Source organism: Myxocyprinus asiaticus, chromosome 9, assembly GCF_019703515.2.
Source record: "Myxocyprinus asiaticus isolate MX2 ecotype Aquarium Trade chromosome 9, UBuf_Myxa_2, whole genome shotgun sequence".
NCBI classification, from domain to species: Eukaryota; Metazoa; Chordata; class Actinopteri; order Cypriniformes; family Catostomidae; genus Myxocyprinus; species Myxocyprinus asiaticus.
Window position 1 is genome coordinate 33,812,494 of NC_059352.1, and position 24,578 is coordinate 33,837,071.

General features: G+C 37.3%; 1 protein-coding gene across 4 annotated transcripts in view; it reads right to left on the bottom strand.

Moving 5' to 3' along the window:
• Window positions 1-9,563: 9,563 nt before the first annotated feature.
• The window catches only part of LOC127446612 (caspase recruitment domain-containing protein 14-like), a 41,766-nt gene continuing 26,751 nt past the window's right edge, over window positions 9,564-24,578 (bottom strand). For 2 of the 4 annotated variants that reach the window (XM_051707668.1, XM_051707666.1), the window contains exons 14-21: window positions 22,481-22,607; window positions 21,078-21,315; window positions 20,637-20,700; window positions 16,405-16,522; window positions 15,308-15,472; window positions 15,027-15,145; window positions 14,733-14,848; window positions 9,564-11,273 (exon numbers count right to left, since the gene is read on the bottom strand). In XM_051707668.1, coding sequence (XP_051563628.1) covers window positions 11,066-11,273; window positions 14,733-14,848; window positions 15,027-15,145; window positions 15,308-15,472; window positions 16,405-16,522; window positions 20,637-20,700; window positions 21,078-21,315; window positions 22,481-22,607 — 1,155 coding nt within the window. In that variant the 3' untranslated portion in view covers window positions 9,564-11,065. Of the gene's footprint in view, window positions 11,274-14,732; window positions 14,849-15,025; window positions 15,146-15,307; window positions 15,473-16,404; window positions 16,523-20,636; window positions 20,701-21,077; window positions 21,316-22,480; window positions 22,608-24,578 lie in introns of those variants that run through there. The other 2 variants (XM_051707669.1, XM_051707670.1) reach the window with 2 other exon arrangements.

The following is a 24,578-nucleotide window of genomic DNA, read 5'->3' on the forward strand; positions in this document are numbered from 1 at the left end:
GTCTGCACAATTGCATATTTAAAGCTAGTTGGTACTACTCCATTTGCTAGGGAGCTATTAATTATGGTGGTCACATTTGACTTGGTGATCAGATGTAAGAGTGAGTGAATGAGTGAATGAGTGAGAGAGAGAGAGAGAGAGAGAGAGAGAGAGAGAGAGAGAGAGAGAGAGAGAGAGAAAAGAGTAACATAAGGATCATATGAAGCTTTAATAGAATCCTGAACAGTTTATGATCAGTCCCCTACAACTGCAGCTTTAATAAGAAAAGCTCTTTGCAGGGGGCAGATTAAAAATATAATTTCCTGGCTTCAGCTTTTTTTTCTTTTTTTTCTTCTTCTTTCAGGCAAGAAGACGGGAAGGAAGTCCATACAAAATCACAGTACAGTGGGTATATATAACAGAAAGATTAAGATCATTCACATACACACCTAAATACTAACGCATCCATCTTCAGACAGATACACAACATGAATACAGACAAAAAAACAGACCACACACATCTAGACAAGCAGACAGCCCCTCCTACACAAACACACACACACACACACACACACACACACACTCGCTGATACAGGCATTCTAAAGCTGGTTTAATCAAATTCTGGCAGCATTGCTTTGATTTATTTCATGCTCTAATCTAACAGACCTGCTGCTTATGACGCACACGCGTGCATAAATAAATGAGTAGCTTTATAAAGACACTGTAATAGTTGTCTCTTGTCTTTACGGCTTTGACCTATATGTACAAAACCAATACCAATATCAGAACATGCTGCTTCACACCAAAAAAACCTTCCCATTTCATTCTCAATGACAATATTGACATGATCATAAGCAACGAAGCTACTGTGCACCATAGTTCCCTTTACTCCATAGGTCTACATGTTTAGTCATGGAGGGGTCCATGGACTGGTTTGTAGTCTGCACACAGGCTATGTGGTTAGTTCAGTATCAGGACTGAAATTTGGGGGAGTGATGAATGTTCTAGCTCACAGCTGAGCCAAGTGTGGCCACAAGGCATCTGCTCTTCCTGCTGGTGTCATCTGGAGATAATAAGCCAGTCCAGCTGGATTCAAGACTACAGCCAATGCTATGCTCAGCAAGAGGTTTGGAGAGATATGGCCACCTGCACAGTTAAAGAAGGTGTGAGTGGAATCTGGCAACCCCTGTGGTGGAAAAATGATCCCCACGACACTGGAAATTGAGTTTAGAAATGTGTTTAGCTTTAGAAACTAGATGAGAAAAGGAAAAGAAAAGTGAGGCCTTGAAGTATACGAGGAGAATGGAAATGTGCTGTGTGAAATAAAAAAAATGATGTGTAATTCAAATGCCAGAAAACCGAGTCCCCTGTGACATTGTTTGAATAAATAGAACATGTGTGGTCAGGAAAAATAAACCAAACAGTCAAAACAGACATGGAAATTGCAACTGAACAAGATCAAGCATACTGTAAAGGAGAGCGAGGGTGAGATCTGGCAACCTGTGGATGTGTGTGAGAGAGTGAAAGCCCCCTGCTAGTCTGATGTGCCACCTGAGGGCACTAGTGTGGTATAAGCCAGGTATCACACTGCTGACTGTCACACACGCTGAGTGCAGAGTAACACGTTTTTAGTTACACGTTTGCTCAGGCGTGACAAATACACACAGCCTCAGCATGACGAGAAGACTGCCAAAAACCTTGGATTCAAAGAAGCAACTGTAAATTATTTGCTAAATTTTCAGTAAGAGCACATCAGGAGTGAAATAAAACACATATTTTATATATCTACATTATCTTAAGGATGAATGAGAATGAATCTCATTCTCATTCACAATTACCTTCTTTTAACTCTTTTCATTTTAAAGATATAGCGAAGACTTGGGCTGGTTTTCAAATTTTTTACGCCAGTGAATATTTCTCAGGGTAGGTTTGTTTTTGAAAGTCAAGTTCTATGTGCCTTAAACGTTCCATGGTCTTGTGGATATTCCAGATCCATTTAAAAAAACGGTTTAAAATGACCCCCAACACCACGAATGGATTAAAGTCTTAGCTACAATCTACAAGCTATTGAACATTTCCACTATTATTGCCCAGGAAAAAAGATACAGTTCATTGAATACATTAGACATTGACCTTTCGTGACAACGTGCCCTAATAGCAAGGCATGTTGTCCCACTCTATAGGTTGTCACAATGGAACCTGCCATTAAACATTCAATAGGCCTTTGAGCTAAATTTACACAGCAGAACAATTATAAAACACAAATAATTAATGAAACAGCAAAAACATACAAAAATATCAGCTCATTGTTTTGGCCAACAGATTATGTAATTAATAAATAAACTTCATCAAGTAGCTGACCCTTGCCTGAATGTAAGCCATTATTTATTTATTGTGTTCACTTGTTTACCCAACTGCTAGAGCTATAATATGATGATATTAAACTTTTATTTTAGAGGACAGAATTCACAAACTTTATTCTAATTTAAGAAAGTGTGAACTAGGTGTTTGAAACCAACTTACAAAGCCACAGCTAGAGAAAACACACAATTTTGTGTTTAATTGGACTCATGAATCAAGACCTTATAGTTTCTGAGATATAGCCTTTGTGACAACTTCCCCATGTTACAACTTGTTCTGGTCTCCATATTCAAGGACTGTTAAATAATGTTAAATAACTGTAGTAAATAATGGTCCTGCTACAGATATTCACAAAGATTCATGGGTTCTCCACCTGTTTTCACTGTGTGAGAAGAGTCAAATCTGGAATAGTAAACTCCCATTCAACTTCAAGTTTGTCAGATGTATTAAGGGAAAAAATGGACCCAGGTATCATGAAACCATTAACGTCCACAAAAAGCCACATTCCTCACTTCAGCAGACATGTAAAGGGAACTGTGAAGTTTGACTGAAATTTACAGTTGAAATTCGGCTGGTTGTGACGACTGATGGCAGTGCCCTGCTGTGAGGGCCTTTTATATGTTAATGACTGGCAATTGTGAGTGAAAAGTGTTAGGTGCTTGCTGTGTTTCAGAGTACAGGGGAAGAACTGAAAGTTTGGCTTATTGTCGGCTACAGCGAACTACATTACAGTTCAGACAAACATGCTAAAATAAACATCCTGAATGTATTTTTTTTTTTTTTAACCAAACAGTGGTGATATTTAACTCAGTAATAACTACATTTCATCTTGCCTGATAGTTTTGACAGATATTACAGAAAAAAAATGATTTTAAAATGCAGAGATTATCTGTATTTGTATTTATTTTTTAGTTATGTAAATTTTAAACACCTACACTCTTATCATGTGCTGACATAATAGTTAATTTAAATGGCTAATGGATCAATCATAACATCTGCCTAAAGCATTCGGTCAATAGCCATGATCCCCTGGCATCAGAAAATGCCAACCAAACTGTATTACCTCCACAGGGCTCCCAAAAAAATTCTGTCTGGGTGAGGGTGCAACCATATTACCATTGCAACAATATGCTGTTAGGTCACTGTGTGCTGCAATGTGTATCTTTTTCCTGGGCAATTATGTGTTTTTTTTTTTTTTTTTTTTGCATCCAAGGCTTTAAGGTGTGTTGTGTATACAAAAAATAAACCTACTCTAAGAAATATTTACTGTAGTAAAAAGTGTAACAACTAGCCCCGGTCTCCCACATTGTTGACTATTCATGATTGTGTGGGTTGTAAAACCAGCATCTTTGTGAAGCTCTGTTTCAAGAGCTAAAGAAGAGACTTGATGCAGACCCACAATTTACTGGGAAATAATCACTTATTGTGATGGCAGAGTCAGATGGCAGTTCATTTACAGAACTCTTAAAGGTTCACACTGTGTTTCAGATGTTTATATATTTTATTATTGTTATATTTAGTATATTTCATGTTTTCCTTTTAATAAAGATTTTTAAAGCCAATTATTGTCTCAGCATTTATGTTGTGTCAACACTGATCATGCCTGTAATAAGAAGCATAAGCTAAATGCTGTTTGGGATTGGATGAGCTAAAATTTAAGTTTAACCAATAAAATTAAAGCCAATTCATGCAGTAGCCCAATAGCTGTCAAGATTTAGGGATGTGCTAAATAAATTGTAACCAATAAAATGAAAGCCAGTGTATGCAGTGACCCAGTGGTTGTCAAAATTTAAGGGTAGGTTAAGTTTAAGGGCATACGTCAGAAATTCAGCAGTTTATACAGGAGTCTATTGGTCCAGATTCAGCTCTTTTCATGCAGTGTTTATGCATGTCAGATCAACAATATTAGCCGTTTTTCCACCATCGTTCCAGTGCAAGCCAGAGCTTTCAAGCCAATATATTCGGACCTAGAGCCGCGAGAATAAAATCGATCTGCATTCCCACCATCGGGCCAATAACCCAGCAACGTTGCCCTAAAACTCACCACCATGGTGCAAAAACACAGCCCATTTCACAAGCAAGAGGGAAGCTCAAGCAGAGGTATCAGACACTGGAGACTAGCTTGCCCTCGAAATGAACACGGATTTGTACTGTGCCTGTAATTTGTGTAATTTTTCCTGAACCTGTACCATTGTGTGCTGGATACAAAACTTGCCAAGTTTGGTGACAAAATACTAAAAGCTGCACTATGTAAATTGTTTTGGTTAAAATGAACAAATTGCAATTATTGATTGAGTACATTCAATGTTCAAAACAATGTCCTTAACTTACCCCGATTCACAACTGTAAGCCTATAAAAATAATTTGTATTTTGAGCTGTCGGGTCAGATTTGGCGTGAAATCACTGGCTTATATAGTTCATCTTTGCATCATTACATCATGTCCATAAACACAGGAAAGAAGTACCGGCTGTCTTATGTTCTGGCTGGAGAAATTACACTGTTCAGTTCAGTCACTCACTGTCACACAGTTCAGGACATCATCACGGCAGTCTGGTTGGATGTACAGTTGTGCTCAAAAGTTTGCATACCCTGGCAGAAATAGTTGGCATTGATTTTGAAAATATGACTGATCATGCAAAAAAACTGTCTTTTATTTAAGGATAGTGATCATATGAAACCATTTATTATCACATAGTTGTTTGGCTCCTTTTTAAATCATAATGATAACAGAAATCACCTAAATGGCCCTGATCAAAAGTTTACATACCCTTGAATGTTTGGTCTTGTTACAGACACACAAGGTGACACACACAGGTTTAAATGGCAATTAAAGGTTAATTTCCCACACCTGTGTCTTTTTAAATTGCAGTTAGTGTCTGTGTATAAATAGTCAATGAGTTTGTTAGCTCTCATGTGGATGCACTGAGCAGGCTAGATACTGAGCCATGAGGAGCAGAAAAGAACTGTCAAAAGATCTGCGTAACAAGGTAATGGAACTTTATAAAGATGGAAAAGGATATAAAAAGATATCCAAAGCCTTGAAAATGCCAGTCAGTACTGTTCAATCACTTATTAAGAAGTGGAAAATTCAGGGATCTCTTGATACCAAGCCAAGGTCAGGTAGACCAAGAAAGATTTCAGCCACAACTGCCAGAAGAATTGTTCGGGATACAAAGAAAAACCCACAGATAACCTCAGGAGAAATACAGGCTGCTCTGGAAAAAGACGGTGTGGTTGTTTCAAGGAGCACAATACGACGATACTTGAACAAAAATGAGCTGCATGGTCGAGTTGCCAGAAAGAAGCCTTTACTGTGCCAATGCCACAAAAAAGCCCGGTTAAAATATGGCTACTGGCACACTGTAATTTGGAGTGACGAGACCAAAATAAAGCTTTATGGTCACAACCATAAGTGCTATGTTTGGAGAAGGGTCAACAAGGCTTATAGTGAAAAGAATACCATCCCCACTGTGAAGCATGGTGGTGGCTCACTGATGTTTTGGGGGTGTGTGAGCTCTAAAGGCACGGGAAATCTTGTGAAAATTGATGGCAAGATGAATGCAGCATGTTATCAGAAAATACTGGCAGACAATTTGCATTCTTCTGCATGAAAGCTGCGCATGGGACGCTCTTGGACTTTCCAGCACGACAATGACCCTAAGCACAAGGCCAAGTTGACCCTCCAGTGGTTACAGCAGAAAAAGGTGAAGGTTCTGGAGTGGCCATCACAGTCTCCTGACCTTAATATCATCACGCCACTCTGGGGAGGTCTCAAACGTGCGGTTCAAGACGACCAAAGACTTTGCATGACCTTGAGGCATTTTGCCAAGACAAATGGGCAGCTATACCACCTGCAAGAATTTGGGGCCTCATAGACAACTATTACAAAAGACTGCACACTGTCATTGATGCTAAAGGGGGCAATACACAGTATTAAGAACTAAGGGTATGCAGATTTTTCTCTTTGTTGCCATGTTTTGTTTTATGATTGTGCCATTCTGTTATAACCTACAGTTGAATATGAATCCCATAAGAAATAAAAGAAATGTGTTTTGCCTGCTCACTCATGTTTTCTTTAAAAATGGTACATATATTACCAATTCTCAAAGGGTATGCAAACTTTTGAGCACTACTGTATATCTGTTATCCGTTTCGCAAAGTTTTTACCTGCTATAATGCTTGGATATGTTTTCTGGTAGGGTTATTGAAGCTTATATTGGTTGTCATGCTTTTATGAATTGAACATTACTTGTGTGTTAACCGATCGCAGTGTTGCCGGGGGAAGTTACTTTGACATGTTTACTAATATGTATTACTTCTGAAATTGACTTCTTGTAATTGTTATTTTGCATATTTAAGCAAATTATTTTCATATTTAATATAGTATATTTTATCACCATCATTATTGAATCCTCGTTTTATGTTTTTAGTTTATGGTGTTATTGTGTGCACTGCATAGACATACTATTGTAGCATAATGGTTCACTTGCATTATCAACTGAGGCTGTACAATATAATAAAAAAATTATAAAGTCTTCCGTTGAACTCGTATCAGCCATAACACTAGTTTCACCTCTTAAATTGATGTGTATTACAATACAAACATTAATAGTAGATAAAACACTTGAATAATCATATTAAAATATACTGGTATCTGGTGGTGGTTGAGGAGAGTCCCCTGTTCTCTATGCAAAGCGATTTGAGTGTAGTGTCAGAAAAGCGCTATAAGTGTAAAATTCTTTCATTCAAAATATGTAAATAAGAGTATTTTTTATCTTAGATAAATCATCAAAACTATTATAATCAAAGCAAGAAATATTTCACTTTTAAATGTTTAATCGTATAACATAACATCAACATGAAAATAGCACGTTATGACTCCGGCTCTGAATATCTTCCAGTCACGATCACACACATGTTTATGTTGTTTCATATCCCAAAATAAATGTGCTTAATGGCACAGACAGATCAAAGACATGATCATCAAGCAATACAGCAGCTAGACAAACTGTCTCATATTGGAACAGGATCATATTCAATAACTGCCAATGAACTGCCAATGAGATTCCTCATTTTTATATAAATTTAACATTGTGTTTAATACCGTTGATTCACTTGTGTTTGCCCTCAGCAGACCTTGGCATCTGAACAGTCAAGCATGACCAGGATTCATCCCATATCTACATTCCATTAATGACATTAGATTGTATCTTTCTGGCTATTACTGTAATTGAACCACCCACTCACCAGAGATGTGCTCCCTCTCTGAGCTTTAGAGATAGAAACAATTGATAAACCTTCTATTACGAGCTGGGTGCTGCGTGGGCCTCAAGAGTGATGTGTATTAGACCACTCTGAAGGAAACTCGACAGACAATAAAATCTGATTAATTCCCCTGACAGTGCATCTGGACTATATGTCTCCCGGCAACCTGAGGAGGGGGCTCTACTGTGGTAACTTAAGGAGAAGCTTCCACAACTGCAGGCTGTGCAGTTACATGAAAGTACACTTACACACACACACACACACACACACACTCACTCACTCTCTCTCTCTCTCTCTCTCTCTCTCTCTCTCTCTCTCTCTCTCTCTCTCTCTCACTCTCTCTCCTACCTGAGCTGTAAAGGTTCCTTAAACCCTGTGTATTTAATCTCCCATGTCTGTTCAGTTTCCCACTAACATTACAACGACACAACTCTCACATTGTCTCAAATAACCCTAAAACAGCACCAGTGATGAAAGGGTCGTGTTTTTAAAATGACTCCACTCTCTCTTTGAATTTGTCCAGCTCCCTCCCCCTTCCCTTTTCTCCTCCAGTTTGTAAAGCTAAACACATTTCCAAACTCAATTTCCAGTGTTGTGTGGATCATTTCTCTATGTGCTGGATGGATCATATACTCTAAAGAAAAAATTAAGTAAAAACAAGATATATGCACTAATTAATCTGAAGGGTAAGACTTTGGTCCAGAGCTTATTCTACAGTGGTTTATGTGATGAGTATGTTTTAAAAATAGAATATACATTTTTCTCTTGAAATAATTAACTGCACTCATAAATGGCAGGAGTGAAAGTGAGGTTGTTCCGGGATTTGTGAATTTTATCATTCTAATAAAAATGCATCTCAGCATGCAAAATGTCAAGCCGCCATGAAATGAAAGTCAAACCAGAGTCACGAACAAAGACGATAAAAATCTCCGTTTAACAGCAATGGTTAAGTGGAAGTATGCATATGTGTGTGTTGGAGCATTAGGACATATGTTCCACCACACAAATCATATCTGTCAGCCCTTCTCTCAAATCCCAAAAGCAGTGGTTTGGCAGCATGTAGAGAGGGTTTGTCATCATCTCAAATATACTCTGACACACAACAAATCACTTGGGCCGTTTCCTGGCAACCAGAGGGGTTCCAGGACCCCAGTGGAAACGATATATTTATATATATAAAAAAAAGTCAGCTTCAGCAAGGAAATTGATTTGGTGAACTGCTGTACAATACTAAAGTCAATAGCAGAAAGGCCTGTGCATTGATTTGGCTTACTATTATCTTTACAGCAAACAGAAGAATCAAACAAAAGCCCAAACTAACAGCTATAAACAACAGGGCTACTTCAGTATAACAATACATACATAAAGCAGGAGCTATCTCTCTGTATTAAAATGACATCATCCCCACCTTATTTCCTTAATCATTCCAGAAAACAGTCTTTTCTTTTCCTCCAATCTTCACCAACCACTCCCTTTTATTTTTTCCACTGCTCTTTGGCTCCCTCTTGTGGTTGAAAAGGAATAGGGTGAGGACAGATCTATCTATCTATCTATCTATCTATCTATCTATCTATCTATCTATCTATCTATCTATCTATCGTCAGGCTTAAATTTATCTACGCTTAAGATTAAATCTCACAGCAATTTCTTTGCAGGCTTCTAAGTTCTCTTGTGATGACTAATTATTGTAATTCCTGTTTACATTGTTAGAATGCTCGCGGTCTCCTTTCACGTAATGGGAAGATCCACATTCATGCCATAGTGTCAATGATGGGTTTATTGCTGTTGGGTAGGGTTTTCCTCGTTGTGCACTAGAAATGACAATTACATAAAAATGTGCTCCAAGGAAGACTTCTGTTTTATACCCTAAACTCAAAGCAGTACAAGTATAGTTTTCATTTTGTGTATATTCAACTATTGAAGAAGAAATTTTCAAACAAATAAATAATGTGATTATAATTATAGGTATAGTTTATTACACATGAATGAAGAAAAAATGATTGCATATATCCATTTGTACAAGTACTATATAACAGAATTGCATACAAATGGGAGTGAAAACATAGATGTCATAGGATTTTATAGATCAAGTAGATACAATAAAACACTGACATTGTAATGTGTATCATTTTTAATTCACTATGCAATAGTTACTCACCTCAGTTTTAAACTGGCTGTTTTCAATTCAGTGTTCACTTTTTGTTTCACAAAAATAATGTGTCAACTGAACAAGTGTAAAACATTAAAAAATGTGAAATGGAAAGTTTGGTCTGGAGGAATCTAGGCAGTGTGGTTGAGATTAGATAGGCTTGAGGGGAAATTACTCTGACAGTGTTCTGTATCCTCATTCTTTGCATTTCTGTACAGTGATGACATCTTGATTGTATTTCTCTTGAGCTAAACATAGACCTCTAAATCTCTGAGACTAGGTTAAACAGTATTATTAAGTATAAGATCAACTAGATTTTGTGCTCTTTTTCTATCAAAAGTAATTTATTATTCCAATTAGCTCATGGTGATGAGCAAACTTCCAAAGGTTGTTTCATACACACGGTCAATCTGAAATCCGGTTATATCTGTAATATAGCAATATAGTCATATTACGCAGTTTTGCCAAACGGACATTCTAGCATATTAAATGCCCCTTAAGGGATATTATATACAGCTTCCTTCAATGTAATTATTCTTCATTTATGCACATAACTTTCAAGATAATGGGAACATAAGAATAGTAAAGATAAATGAATAAAGTATAGCATGGACCATATAAACCTGTCCCTAAATCATCTTATATATCTGTTCCTAAAGCAAAATTTTAATACTTAAAAAGATATTTTATAGCTAGGTTATAGCACATATAATGAATGATTCTTAGAGATGGAACCTTCAGGGTTTAGTAATGCTACAGCATAATGTTTTTACTTATATAGAACTTATGGTAACACTTTACAATAAGTTTCCATTTGTTAACATTAGTTAATGCATTAGGTATCGTGAACTAACAATGAAAAATATATATTTTTACAGCATTTATCTTTGTTAATTTATAAAAATAAAATGTTTTATGATTTGTTCATGTTAGTATAATGCATTAACTAATATATACCATTTTAATTTGTTTTTAGTACATGCTGAAATGAACATTAAACAAGATTAATAAATGCTGTAAAAGTATTGTTAATTGTTAGTTCAAGTTAACAAATGTATTTAATGAAAACATATGGAACCTTACGATAAAATGTTAACAAATGTACCAAATTTTAACCAAATTTTTCCTGCACCAAAAGCATGTTTTATTAGTTTGAAGGAGGCAGCACTCCACTTTTAGCTATGTAGCAGACCTCCGTTTTTGCTCTAAATACACAGAATGTGCTGTTAGTTTATCTCTAATACTCTTAATTACTCCCTGTAATGAAGGGAATTTAGACTTTACCTAATCGCATTATCCCCCACTCTTTCACCAGAGATCTGACTCCACCCACACAATCTTATTCTGCTCCTCTGTCACCACAGTTTTCAAAGTGTCCACTAGGGTGGCACTGTCATGCCAACTATCTGGCAGAATGCTGCGGTAAAGGCAGGGCAGTTTATCCAAAAGAGGTTCCTCACTGCTGGAACACTCCAGCACCTGAGACTCAGTCAATGAGTTCTGCCGTAGTTTGTGTCTAGGAGACAAAGACAATATAAATGATTATGGCTAAAGAATTCCAGAGCTGAACTTTAAATCCTTAAAATCAAAACTTTCATCTTAACCTTCTTATACTGCTCTGTCATTTATCGATGTAATAAAAAAAGACAAAAAGTGAAAAAAATCGGTCGTAAAAAAAACAAACAAACAAAAAAAAAACACATTTACTGTTCGAGGTCAAAACTGACCGACCATAGAAAATTAATGGGAAAGACTAAAAAACAGACCAGTTTTTTTGTCATATACAATATTTAATCAGTTTAAATCAGCTACGCACTTACACACACACACACACACACACACACAAATGAACTGGTGTCACTATGTAACACAGAACCACTTTTTATGTAAATAAAATATGTAAATCAGCCACAGTGCAGAACAAACAGAGAGAGAGAGAGAGAGAGAGAGAGAGAGAGAGAGAGAGAGAGAGGAACAAAGTCTGAATTTTCTGTTTTATACACTAACTGAATGTTCAGTCCATTGTTGTTCATTTCTGTTTATTACTGTTAATTATTTTTGACATTATTATTAAATTTACTTTGAGTTACAAAATTTTGATGTGATAAATTATTGCTAACAAAATGATTATTTTATGTCTTTGTACACCAGGTCAGGTTTGACTGTAAGCATTATGTTACATTATTGCAAAAACTGAAACTTCAAAACAGCAAGGAAAAAAAAAAGACAAAAAGCTAAACTTTTACAAATCATTGTTTAATAATGTCTTAATATATACACACTGAGCACTCTATTAGGAACACATCTATACCTACTTATTCATGCTGTTGGGCGCTTCATTCAGGAGCGGGTTTGGTTATTAGCAATAATTAATAATTAAAGATAATTATTAAAATCAATAGAACATTGATTAGAATTAACATTAGCTTATTGATCCTTCAACTCAAAAATCATCAAAGATAATTATCAATTATCAAAATCAATAGAATATTAATAAGGATTAATATCGCCGGGGCACCACCCTGGAATCAGGGAGTAATAACCAGACAGTATAGTAGTCTCACTATAGGATTATTCTCTTAGGAATGTCGACATCCGGAGAACATCGACATTTAAAAGAAAAACAATAAAGGCTTGAATCCGAGCACTGACATCCCAAGCCAGCCCTGGATACAGGTGCATGCAGAACAATACCAAAACACATCTCTTTAAAGTATAACAAAGTTTATTAATGCAGTAATATCAATTAATAATCAATACAATGCAGTCAAACTTCTGACTTCCAACTACAAACTAAACAGCAACATGATTAGATATGGTAACAAATAAGCCTACAATACATGAGAGGAAGGTATGCGTGTGTGTGTAAGGAGAGAAGGAGGGTACAAAATGGCAGACATAGCTCTCGTGGAGTGTACGTCACGCGAATGTGGGTGGAGAGACTGGTTAAATGGTGTCTGCCCGTTTAACGCGTCTCTGCTGGTACGATAAATTAGGGACAAAGCTGAGCTATATCGCCAAGTTATCTGCTTGGCAAAATGTGTGTGCGTGTATGTTTGTGTGGGATCGTGTGTGTGCGATTAGTATGAGAGAGAGGGAACATAGTGACGGCACTGAAGCCGGTTTAGCGATCGTGGGAGAGGAGGCAACCATTATTTTATCACTCAGAGACACGGTGAACGGCTTGTAATCCGTCCGCCGCAGTCATTCGTTCTTTAATGGATAAACTCAGTGTGCCTGTCTCACCTGCAATGGCGGAAATTCACAAACAACCCAACGTGGTTTGACTACAACACAGCAAATCTCAATCGTGGTAACAGTAAGTTACAATAATCCCTTGAGTATTATTAGCAGCAATGAGTGGACTCGGCGGTCCTTAAACTGTACAAGCAATAGTAATAGTCTTGATACACAAGAATAACACATAATAATCTATATCTTCCCAGACGTAAACCTCTTGAGTTGCATAAGAACGCAGGTAGAATGTGTGTTCATCCGTCGTTTGACTCCGACTCGGTTCCTTGGAGCTCAGGTGATGACGGGAGGCCGTTTCCTCGCTCTGTCGGCGGGCGGTACGGTGGCTGATTCTCGGTGGATCGGCACAGAAAACAGCAAAGTGGACTTGGTTGAAGAAGGAAATCTTCACCCTTTTGCCTGCAGAAGTGAAGACGACACGGATTGCTCGGCAGGCTCCTTCGGATCCATTAGCGTGCTCGGTGGAACACGGAGAAATCTCAACTCGTCCAGTGAGATGGAGATTTTATGGCCAAAATTTCAGGTATGTACGTTACTTCCTAGGGCAACGAGGCTACACCTGGGAGCAGCAGGGCTGCATCTAGACGAGACACATACTGTCGCTGGAAGCAACGGCCAGAAAGATCTCAGAGGTTTTTATACTCTTGATAACATCATGGTTGAGGGACGTGTTCTGTAGTGCTTTTCATCCAATAGGAGTTAAGAGTTCGATCCTTCAGAATTTCACACATAGGTGTAAAGTGAGCAAGGCTTCATGGGATCTGTAGTCTGTTTTGGACTCCCTTTGTTTGATTTTGGCATGGTTGTTGTTATCAGGTTTTGAGTGTTCATATAGGCTGCAGTCAGGCTTTATGACTGTGTGTAGGCCTGACTTTATCTCTTATCTGTGTACCTGAGGCCCAACAATGCGATTATCCAATCAGCCAATCGTGTGGCAGCAGTGCAATGCATAAAATCATGCAGATACAGGTAAGTGTATTTCTAAACTCCTTGTTGATGAGAGAGATCAACGGAGAATGGCAAGAGTGGTTCGAGCTCAAAGAAAGGCTACGGTAACTCAGATAATCACTCTGTACAATTGTAGTGAGCAGAATAGCATCTCAGAATGCACAACACGTCCAACCTCGAGGCGGATGGGCTACAACAGCAGACCACATCAGGCACTTGATTAGGACCATAGTGTTCCTAATAAAGTGCTCAGTAAGTATATATACAAATGCATAACTTGTGATAAAATGTAGAATTACTACACAATAGGTGGCTGCAAAGAACACTGCAGCCATCTACTGCTATTATTGTTATAACATGATATTCAAGTCAGGTTAATTTTTCACCCAAATAGCAGCAATCTGCCCCAATACATATTTACATGTGTATGTTTTAACTGTAGTGAAGTTACATGCGTTTGCTTATTTGCATATAAAAATGAATGATGAAATCGAGAAATTTATATGTAAATATATACAAAATCCCAAAAGAAGTGCGTAATTTTTGTTTTTACTTCAGAGAAGAATCAATGTTATAATTTCTTTAAAAAGAAGTTGTATGGTTTCCGATAAAAAATTACCACAAACAGTAAAGTAAGCTGCACTTCTTTAACAGAATAGGAGGGTTAATTGTGAAAAGGCTATACCAGCCCAAGTTTCTTTGACTTAGGATGTAGAATATTTAGGTAATTAATCTGACAAGGCCCTGACTTAGATGAAGTAAACTGTAATACCTGAGTCTGCGGATACTTCTCTCCGTTGACATGATAAAGATGATGATGGGGAAGATTTCAGCACGGTGGAGACGACGCACACAGTCCAAACCCAGTGGTAACACGCAGTGAGTGCCCTATACAAGGAATATCAAACAGGATAGCATAATATGGACCACTGACCCCTGAAACTATTATAGGGGTCTGTTTACATAATCGGTTTACATGAAACTTAAAATTGCATACTGAAGGCTGTATAGTCAGCGCTTAGAAAAATTACAGAAATGTTTTGTTAATATGACAGTTCAAACACACCCGTTTCATGATCTTGTCCACTCCCTGCATCGTGTAGCAACGGTGGGTTTTTGAGTCACACTCCTCAAGAATCTCCCCCTTCTGCATTCGAACAGCATGCTCACTTGCCATCAGCAACTCTATAATATATAAAAGAGAAACAGAGAGAAAGAATTAGAGGAAGTGAGGGATGAGGATAAGGCTATAGAGGCAGATTGTGAGAATCTTAATCAGATAGGCTTGTATTGTTGGAAAATTCACCTAACTTACATAAAATAAAAAAAAAGAGCTATTTGTTATACCTGACTCACAAAGTTGATAACCCTCCTGCTCTGTCAATCGTTTATGCAGGATTCGGCCAAGGATTGTGGGAAAGAGGAGGACTGGGCGGCAGATGGGCGGGTAATGAGGTGTGACCAGGGTGTAGGGCATCAGGGTCACACATCTTCTGGGCACACTGCAATTACCTACAGGAGAGAAAAATTTGTGCGACAATAAAGATCTAAACCAAAATGTTGTCTAACATTGATTTCATTAAACAACAAATTAAAAGAGTCTGTTTAAAATGGTCAGAAATCAAAGTAGTATTTCTCAAACAAAAATTAAAATTAAGTGCATTTAAAGTTGCACTCAGCCATTCTTTTGTTATTAAAGCCAGTTTTACCCTTAAACCCCTTTAAAAAAAGTATTTTTGAAAAATATGTTTAAAATGATCTACACTCACAAAAGACAAAGACTCCAGTCATATCAGTATGCCTAATAAAAGCAGTTTTTATTTTATATGAAGCTGTGCTCCCTCATTGGGGCAACCATGTTAAGATCACACGATCAGCAAAAAACTACTTATTTTGTCTCTGTAACCACCCTATTATTGGACACTTTTGCTCACAGAATAAATTAGTCATGGTTGACTAAAACGGCACAGATCTGGACTATATTGCAACTTAAACTGGTCAAGAATGGCCCACATAGACAGAAAGACACGTCTAACTGGTAGCGATCAATCAGTCGGTTTTGTCATTACATTGTCACTAACCTGGCAAACTTTGGCAAATTCAGTGATAATTTCATCCTTAAAACCGGTCCTTGTATTAACCCGCAACCATGTAAATTCCATCAAACCAGCCAATCAGGTTAGCTCTGCGTGGATCAAGGTGTAGTTTTTTTTTTTTTTTTTGCAATATGCATCAGACGGTTAGTCTATGGGCGTACCGACTGTGGTTGACTGTGAACAGTCTATTGCTTTCTCTAGGTGTCAGTATAAAGTCTAGATTACTGACAAATCGGCCAGTGCAGCATAAACCAAAAATTACTGATTGCACCTTTAAAAGTTTTAGCAAAAATGTCTGGATCAGTTTTAATGAGTGAAACAGTGGAATGGTGTTTGTTTTATACTAACTATCTTGGGCTGTACATTTGTCGTCTTCCACACTGACCCACAGTGGGTTTCTGCTCTGCTGACCAGTACTGACAATCCTCACTGCTCTCCGTTTCTCATGAGCTACTGCTCTCTCCACCTGTTGGAGTTAAAAGATAAATGTGTCAATCTGTGCTAACATACCATACCATGTCATGACACATCTCAACAGAATCTATCACTGCAAGTCTAAATTAATTTTGTGTCTGTTAACATGAATCATTCAGGTTTTAGCAACAAGGCGATAAAACAGTGGCTCACTTTATGATAAATGACAATGATGAATGAACATTTTTTGTTTCACTTGTTTTTCATCTACAGCTGGTATCAGTGTTAAAGTTATGCATTATTATTCACTCAGTCATAATACATTCTCATACCACACCCACAGTTCAGTATTTAGGTTAACATTTCCGTAATTCTACACTAAGGCATTACAAAGCTAGAGAAGAGCTATCTGAGACACTGATGTCTCAAGCACAATCAAAGAATATGGTAAACTTTGGTGTCCTATTACTTTTTGTTTCAAGCACAAGAGGCCCAAATCCTTTGTTTTTGTATGCAAAAACTATAAGATTAGATATTAGATACAGTGGGGGAAATAAGTATTGAACGTGTCAACATTTTTTTCAGTAAATATATTTCTAATGAGGCTATTCACATGAAAATTTCACCAGACTTTGGTACTAACCCAAGAAATCCACACACAAAGAAATCCAAACATTGAAGTCCATAAATGGCGTTATGCGTAATAAAGAGGAATGACACAGGAAAAAAAGTATTGAACATGCTAACTGAAATTTATTTAATACTTAGTGGAGAATCCCTTGTTTGTATTGATAGTTTCAAGATGCTTCCTGTATGAAGAAATTAATCTGCCGCAGTATTCAGGTGTGATTTTGGCCCATTCTTCTAAACATATCGTCTTTAAATCTTGAGGATTCCGGGGGGCCCTTTTGTGAACCTTGATCTTTAGATCTTTCCACAAATGTTCAGTTGGATTCAAATCAGGTGATTGACTGGGCCATTCTAACACCTTGATTTTTTTTCTCTGAAACCAGTTGAGAGTTTCCTTTGCTGTACGCTTTGGATCATTGTCCTGCTGGAAGGTCCACCCACACCTCATCTTCATCATCCTGGTGGATGGCAGCAGATTCTTCTCAAGAACCTCCCGGTAAAGTGATCCATTCATCGTTCCTTCAATTATATGAAATCTGCCAGTACCATGCGATGAAAAACAGCCCTACACCATTATGCTTCCACCTCCAAACTTCACTGTTGGTATAGTGCTTTTAGGGTGATGTGCAGTGCCATTTCTTCTCCAAACATGGTGTGTAGTATGACAGCCAAAAAGTTCCATTTTGCTCTCGTCTGACCAGACTACACTCTCCCAGTATTTCATAGGCTTGTTCAAATGAGTTGTAGCAAACTTTAAATGAGCTTCGACAAGCCTTTTCTTTAGTAATGGTGTCTTGTGGGGTGAGCGTGCATAGAGGCCATGGCGGTGGAGTGCATTGCCAATTGTTTTCTCTGTGACGATGGTACCTGCTGCCTCCAAGTGTTTCTGGAGCTCTTTCCGAGTGGTTCTTGGCTCTTGGGCTACTCTTCTGACTATTCTTCTGACTCCCTGGTCAGAAATCTTGCGAGGAGCTCCTGTGCGTGGCTGGTTGATGGAGTGATGTTGGTTCCACTTGCGGATAATGGCCCCAATGGTGCATACTGGAAGATTCAGAAGTTTTGAAATACGTCTGCATCCGATTCCATCAATATGTTTCGCAACAATAAGGTTGCGAAGGTCTTGGGAGAGCTCTTTGCTTTTACCCATCATGAGAAGTTTCTTGTGTGACACCTTGGTAACGAAAAGCCTTTTTATAGACCATCAGTTTACTAACCCAGCTGATATTAATTTGCACACATAGGAGGTATAATTACTTTCTAACTACTAACGGATTTCAGCTGGTTCTTTGCCTTACCTTGGAGAACTGCTTTTTCTTAGTGTCTTCAATACTTTTTTCCTATGTCATTCCACTTTATTACACATAACTTTATTTATGGACTTTAATGTTGTGAATTCTTTACATTTGCAGATTTCTTGAGTTAATACTGATGTCTGGTGAAAATGTAATGTGAATAGCCTCATTAAAAATATATTTACTGAAAAAAATGTTGACACGTTCAATACTTATTTCCCCCACTGCATATAAGATACAGTGTTAAAGTAATCCACTACAAATTACTAATTACACCTATAAAATTGAAATCTGATTATTTTGAAAAAGTAATCACATAACTAATTAATTTACTTTTAGGTTACTTTCTAAAACACTTTTTACAGAGAAGTTTAGTTTTTTGCTTAACGAATTCAGAATAATGTCTATTACATCCTTGTTCATTGTTGCACGCAAATTAAACACTAAAAGAATCACACGTTTCTCCCTTGCAATGACTAATTAGGGGGTATAAGCCCTTCAGCTCTAAAAGAAATGCAAACAGATATACATATGAACATAATTCATGTCTTAAATTCTACATAAGTAATACTTAGAAATGGGTAACCCATGTAATGTACTTAAAAGAAATTGAAAGTCAGTAACTGTAATCTGATTTCTAGAATTTAAAATGTTATGTTACAGTTCCTTAGTTATCAAGTAATTTGATTACATTAACTAATTACTTTGCACTTTGTAATCAGATTACACCCAACATTGGTTAGAATAACTATTATCTAAGTACAAAGCATAGAAATAGGTTTATTTTTTTTTTAATGTACAGAAAATGCATAGAAAATAAATCACATCATACAATATTTACTTTGACCTCCTGAGGTGGATGATCCAATTTTTCTGAAGATTAAATACCTCCTTTCACTGACCAAAAAAAATTATTCAGTAAAATACTAAAAGGGTTTCATTCAGACCCTAATTTGCACCCTCTTCTAAATTGCCTTATGACGAGTCATGTGCCTTATAATGTTTTCATGTGTCATGGTCAACAGGGCAGAAAGAAATATGTCAGTGGAGCAAAGACAATGATTTGTTAAGTTGTAATTTAGTTAAGCAGTTTTAGTTGGCATTATGCCATTGCATTCATATAGCATTTCATCCGAGGAGGCAAGGGAGGCAGTGCCTCCTCAAAGTTGGATGAGAAAAATAATAGACTGTACATAAAACAAATAAATATTACAAAATGTGAGCTCAAATAATCGGTATAGCTGTCATATTTCTAAAATTACACTATCCAACAGCAACACCAGCGGATGAAGTTTCAGAAGGAGGCAATCATACTCAGTCCACCTATCATGCTCATAATGGATCCCCAGATCGATGTGAACGGTGCGAACTGGTGGAAGCGGGCGGACTAATTAGGTGCCATCATGACACCTGTGGTGCTTACCAAAGATTAAATGATCCAAAAATATTTAAGAACTGTATCATTTTTGAAGCAATGTAAAAAAATCTAATGCATAAACATACTTTTCGTATTTGACTTAAATAGTCTGTTAATATAAGCATTTAAAACATTATAGTACCGTATGCTTGTTAACTGTCTAAATTAAAAGATATTCCATATCCCTTCCCGTACAGAAATCTGACATATGGCCATAGAAAATTTTAGTATAGTTCATACTGTATATTTGGCCATACATATTTAAATTCCACTTTGATTTGGAAAAAAATAAATAAATTATATATATATATATATATATATATATATATATATATATATATATATATATATATATATATATATATGAAAACAGCTATTTTTTGTAAAATTTTGAAATGTGATGTTGCATACAATGTGATTTTTATTTTGTGACTTACACAATGTGAAAAAGTATGTTAATTTTATATCAGTGAAAACCATACATGAACATACATATATTTTACATACCGTATATTGTGATAAATCAGATTTCTGAGTGGGTTTCACCTGAAAATTATGTAAACGTCATTTGGAACTGAAATATAAATTTACATTGTACTAAAAGAAAAAAACCCTGGAGACGGCACTCCTCAATTTAAGTCCACCATATGGTGTAGTTGTACCAACACTGAACACATACACGTAAAAATGTCATCAACCATGCTATCATGAGTTGACTGTAAGCTTTAAAAATGAGTATATTTGAAATGGATATAAACCATCAGAATGAGTTCACCAGTTGTGTTGTAGTGATTATTTGGATCTTGAATACGCTGATATACTCTCACCTTTCTGTGTGTTTTACGAGGGTAGGTCATATCCTCTATAGCTCTGATTAACAGCCTCTGTGCTCTGAAAAAGTAGCAGAGATTATTTTCATTACAATTAGATAATATTTAAACATTTTAACAGAAAGATCTGTAAATTACATTATTATGGTACAGAGAGTACTTGAAACGGCATTTCTACAAATTTAATCATAAACAGAAATAGATTACACAGTAGGTTTTTTGAATCTCAAGAACCATAAAGGAGTACAATTTACACACCTTTGAGTTATAAACTGTCATAATGATTCACTGGAACAATTACAATGTAGTTCCAAGAATAGCACACAAATAAAAGAGGAAAAGCAATATCATGCCAAGAAACACTTTGAAAATTAGAGCCAATATTGGCCAGCTTTGGTAACAACAAAAGTAGTTTTGAGTGAAGATGGTGTAGTGCACCTGTAGTAGTTGGGCAAAGTGCCGCTCTTCAGGTCCATTAGTTGGCAGGCGTGCACAAGACTGGCCCACCAGGAGCCATCGTTGCCATAGTGAGTGTTCTTCACATGTACTATGTCGTTACACCTGACCGCCAGACTTCCAGCTATATCCCCTGCCAAAGTCATGTTGACACGGACGTAAAAGGAATCACCTGAAATTACCTCACCGCTCTTTAGTTGCTGCAGCAGGTTCTCGTAGGCTAGAAGAAATCAGCAGATTGTTACTTATCATGAGAATTTGGTGTAATAAGTCTCTGGTCTTAACTAGTTATTTTCACTATTTACAAGTTAAATAAGATGTCTAGATCAAGGTTAAATATTACAAAGTGCTCATAGGTCTATTACATAGGATGTACATACTGTATAATATACTGGTAATGGGGATCATATATTTCTAGAATCTCATACTGCACAAAGTTTTTTACTATTTTAATATTTGATAGCTGCGAGCTTAAAGCAATAACTTCTCTACAGCAAAAGGTTTTCTACAGTTATGGTGTACCTGCACATACTTTTAAAAATACAAGGGTAATTCTTGTATTTAAATGGCACTGTTGAGTGTGGATGGCAATTTATAATATTACAAATTCAGAAGAAGTGCTTTTGAATGCAGAAAATGCTCCGCCTTCTGTGCCAAAACATAATATTTGTACTAAGATTGTATCTCTGAAAAATTCAGAGCATTATTTGAAGAATGGTGATGTTTGCACGTGCTTGAAGAATGAGAACAGCTGAAGAATTAGGTATTTGAGATAAAAACAGTATGCAGTGTAAAAAAATTAAGAAGGACCGGTCTATGAAATGTTTTCTATGACACGTAGATCATTTGTTTTCGGCTTTACCATTGGACGGCATTTCTGACATGGCTTCTTATGTAAGACTCACATAGCAGGTTTTTCAAATTGTTGTTCAGATTTCATTTGCTCTCAAGCCAAGGGTTTTTAAAGCAGGGAAATTATTATTTTAGCAGCACATTCATTCAGATGTTAAAGGGATAGTGCACCCAAAACATTTACTCAACTGAATAAACCTTGTATAAATCCTGAATTATTTTCTTTCTTCTGTAAAACACAAAGTGAGATGTTAGGCAGAATGTTAGGCACTGATGGCAACCGTCTTTTTTTCCATGCAATGAAACTGAAAGGTGACTGAAGTTGTCAATCCTTAACATCCTGCCTAACATTTCCCTTTGTGTTCCATGGAAATGAAACCCAAATGAAATGAATGAAAGACATTCAGGTTTGGAACAACATGGGGGTGAGAAAATTATGACAGATTTTGCATTTTTGGGTGAACTATCCCTTTAAAGCTAACATTGTGGTTTTAAGAGTGTATAATTGTGTGACCATTGTCCTTAGCTCTTACCATCCTGGCTGGGTCTCAGTGTAATGTGGCATGGTCCCTGGACTTGCCCCAGGGCCCATAGAGCTTCCTCCATTGTGGTATCTTCCAGAACCATACGTACAGTTCTCTGCTCCCGCTCATACTTCAGCTACAGATGAAATAAAAAATGGCTTTGATAAGTTCCTACTTTATCCAACTCCAGCTGCTAAGTCTGAATTTCCCTCTAAGGAACGAAAACTCAAAAAGGAAAAGAGAAAAAAAATGAGCACAGAATTTTTAATTTTCTGTCAGTGAACAATGTTTTTGAAAGTATTAGCAAAGATTTGCAACTGCTTTCATCACTGAATTTTCCTTTTCAAAGGAAACTTCTTCACTATCAAGTCAAACTCTATTTTGCTACTGTCAGGGATGGTAAAATATATTTTGATTGCAAAGACTGACAAATGAAAATTGCAATTGCAAGGGGCCATTCATACTGAACATGTGTTTGCTTTTGTCAGCGCTGTTTTTTAATTGTTTTGTTATGTAAAAATGCGCTAGATGAGCATCTTTGACTACTGCACTGTGGCTCACTGTTTTTTTAGTGTCTCGCACAGGAGAGCCACATTTTTAGACACAAAACTTAAATTGCTCTCTGTGCTCTGTTCTATTACTTTTTCTGAATCTAAGAACTCGTTCGGTCTGAATGGCCTCTAAAGCTTAATTTATACAATGTCAATTTATTTATACAGCACAGTTAAAACAATGACAGTTGACCAAAGTGATGTACAATCATTGTAATATAAAATAATTAAAATATAAAAACATTCATAATTCTTCAGTACACACAGAGGTACACAATGTATTAAAAAAATTACACATCAAAATACATCTAAGATTGACTAAAATCTAGTGAAAATAAATGAGTTTTTAAACTTTGATTTAAAATCTTGAACTGTTGAGGCAATTCTAATAAAAACAGGTAGGCAGTTCCAAAGCTTAGGAGCCACTACTACAAAGGCACGGTCACCTCTCAGTTTCAATTTAGACCCGAGAACACTCAAAAGCCTCTAATCGGAGGACCTGAGTGATCTCCCAGGCTGGTGAGCAGACAATAGATCAGAGAGATGGATGATGCTAATCCATTTAAGGACTTAAAAACAAATAGTAATAATTTGAATTAAATTCTGTAACGAATCAGCAACCAGTGCAGGAAAACTAAAACAAGAGTTATATGTTCACATTTGCATACACCTGTCAAAAGGCTGGCAGCAGCATTTTGAACCATCTGCAACTGAGAAAGATGTGAATGTCTTATTCCTATATACAGAGAATTACAATGGAAGAAGCCAAACTTATATATATTTTATTTATATACACACATATACACATAAATTATATATTATGAGAATTATTCTCATAAATACAGCATACACAGTAGGCCTATATGTATATATACACCGATGAGCCAAAACATTATGAACACTCACAGGTGAAGCGAATAACATTGATCATCTCCTAACAAGACCACATGTCAGGGTCTGGGTAGATTAGATGGTAAGCGAACAATCAGTTCTCATAATCAACGTGTTTATAATGGTCTAAGGATGGGCAAGGAAGAGTTGGGAACCGGCTGAACAGTAAACATAAATCAGCTGATCAGCTGATCAGCTGATTCAGCGCCGGCCGTGCTCCATCATGGCCCGGCCACGCCCTCCTTCTCATCACACACCTCCCCCACCCAATTCAGGCCGGGGCGCCACCAGTCTGAGGGACGCTGCCCTCCCAGCAGTTCTGTTAGCCGGTGGTCCACCCCGCCTCTTGTGAACCTGGGGGGAGAGACAAGGGGAGGCGTGGGGAGAGGGAAAGGGTGAGCAGAGACACACACACACACAGACAGACGGACAGAGACAGAGAGAGAGAGAAGAACTTAATAGTCGGCTCCCGGACACGCTGTCGCCTGGTCCTCAACCGCTCCTCCGCCCTCTGGCGGATGCCAACTCGCTCTTCCCCGGCGGACGGCAGTGAGACCTCCGGCCCCTGGGGGACTGAACCGCTCTTCCCCTTCTCAGCAGACAGCATCGGTTCTCCCCTGGCGGATGGCAGCGGCGAGGACTCCGCAACAGCACATCCCTCCTCC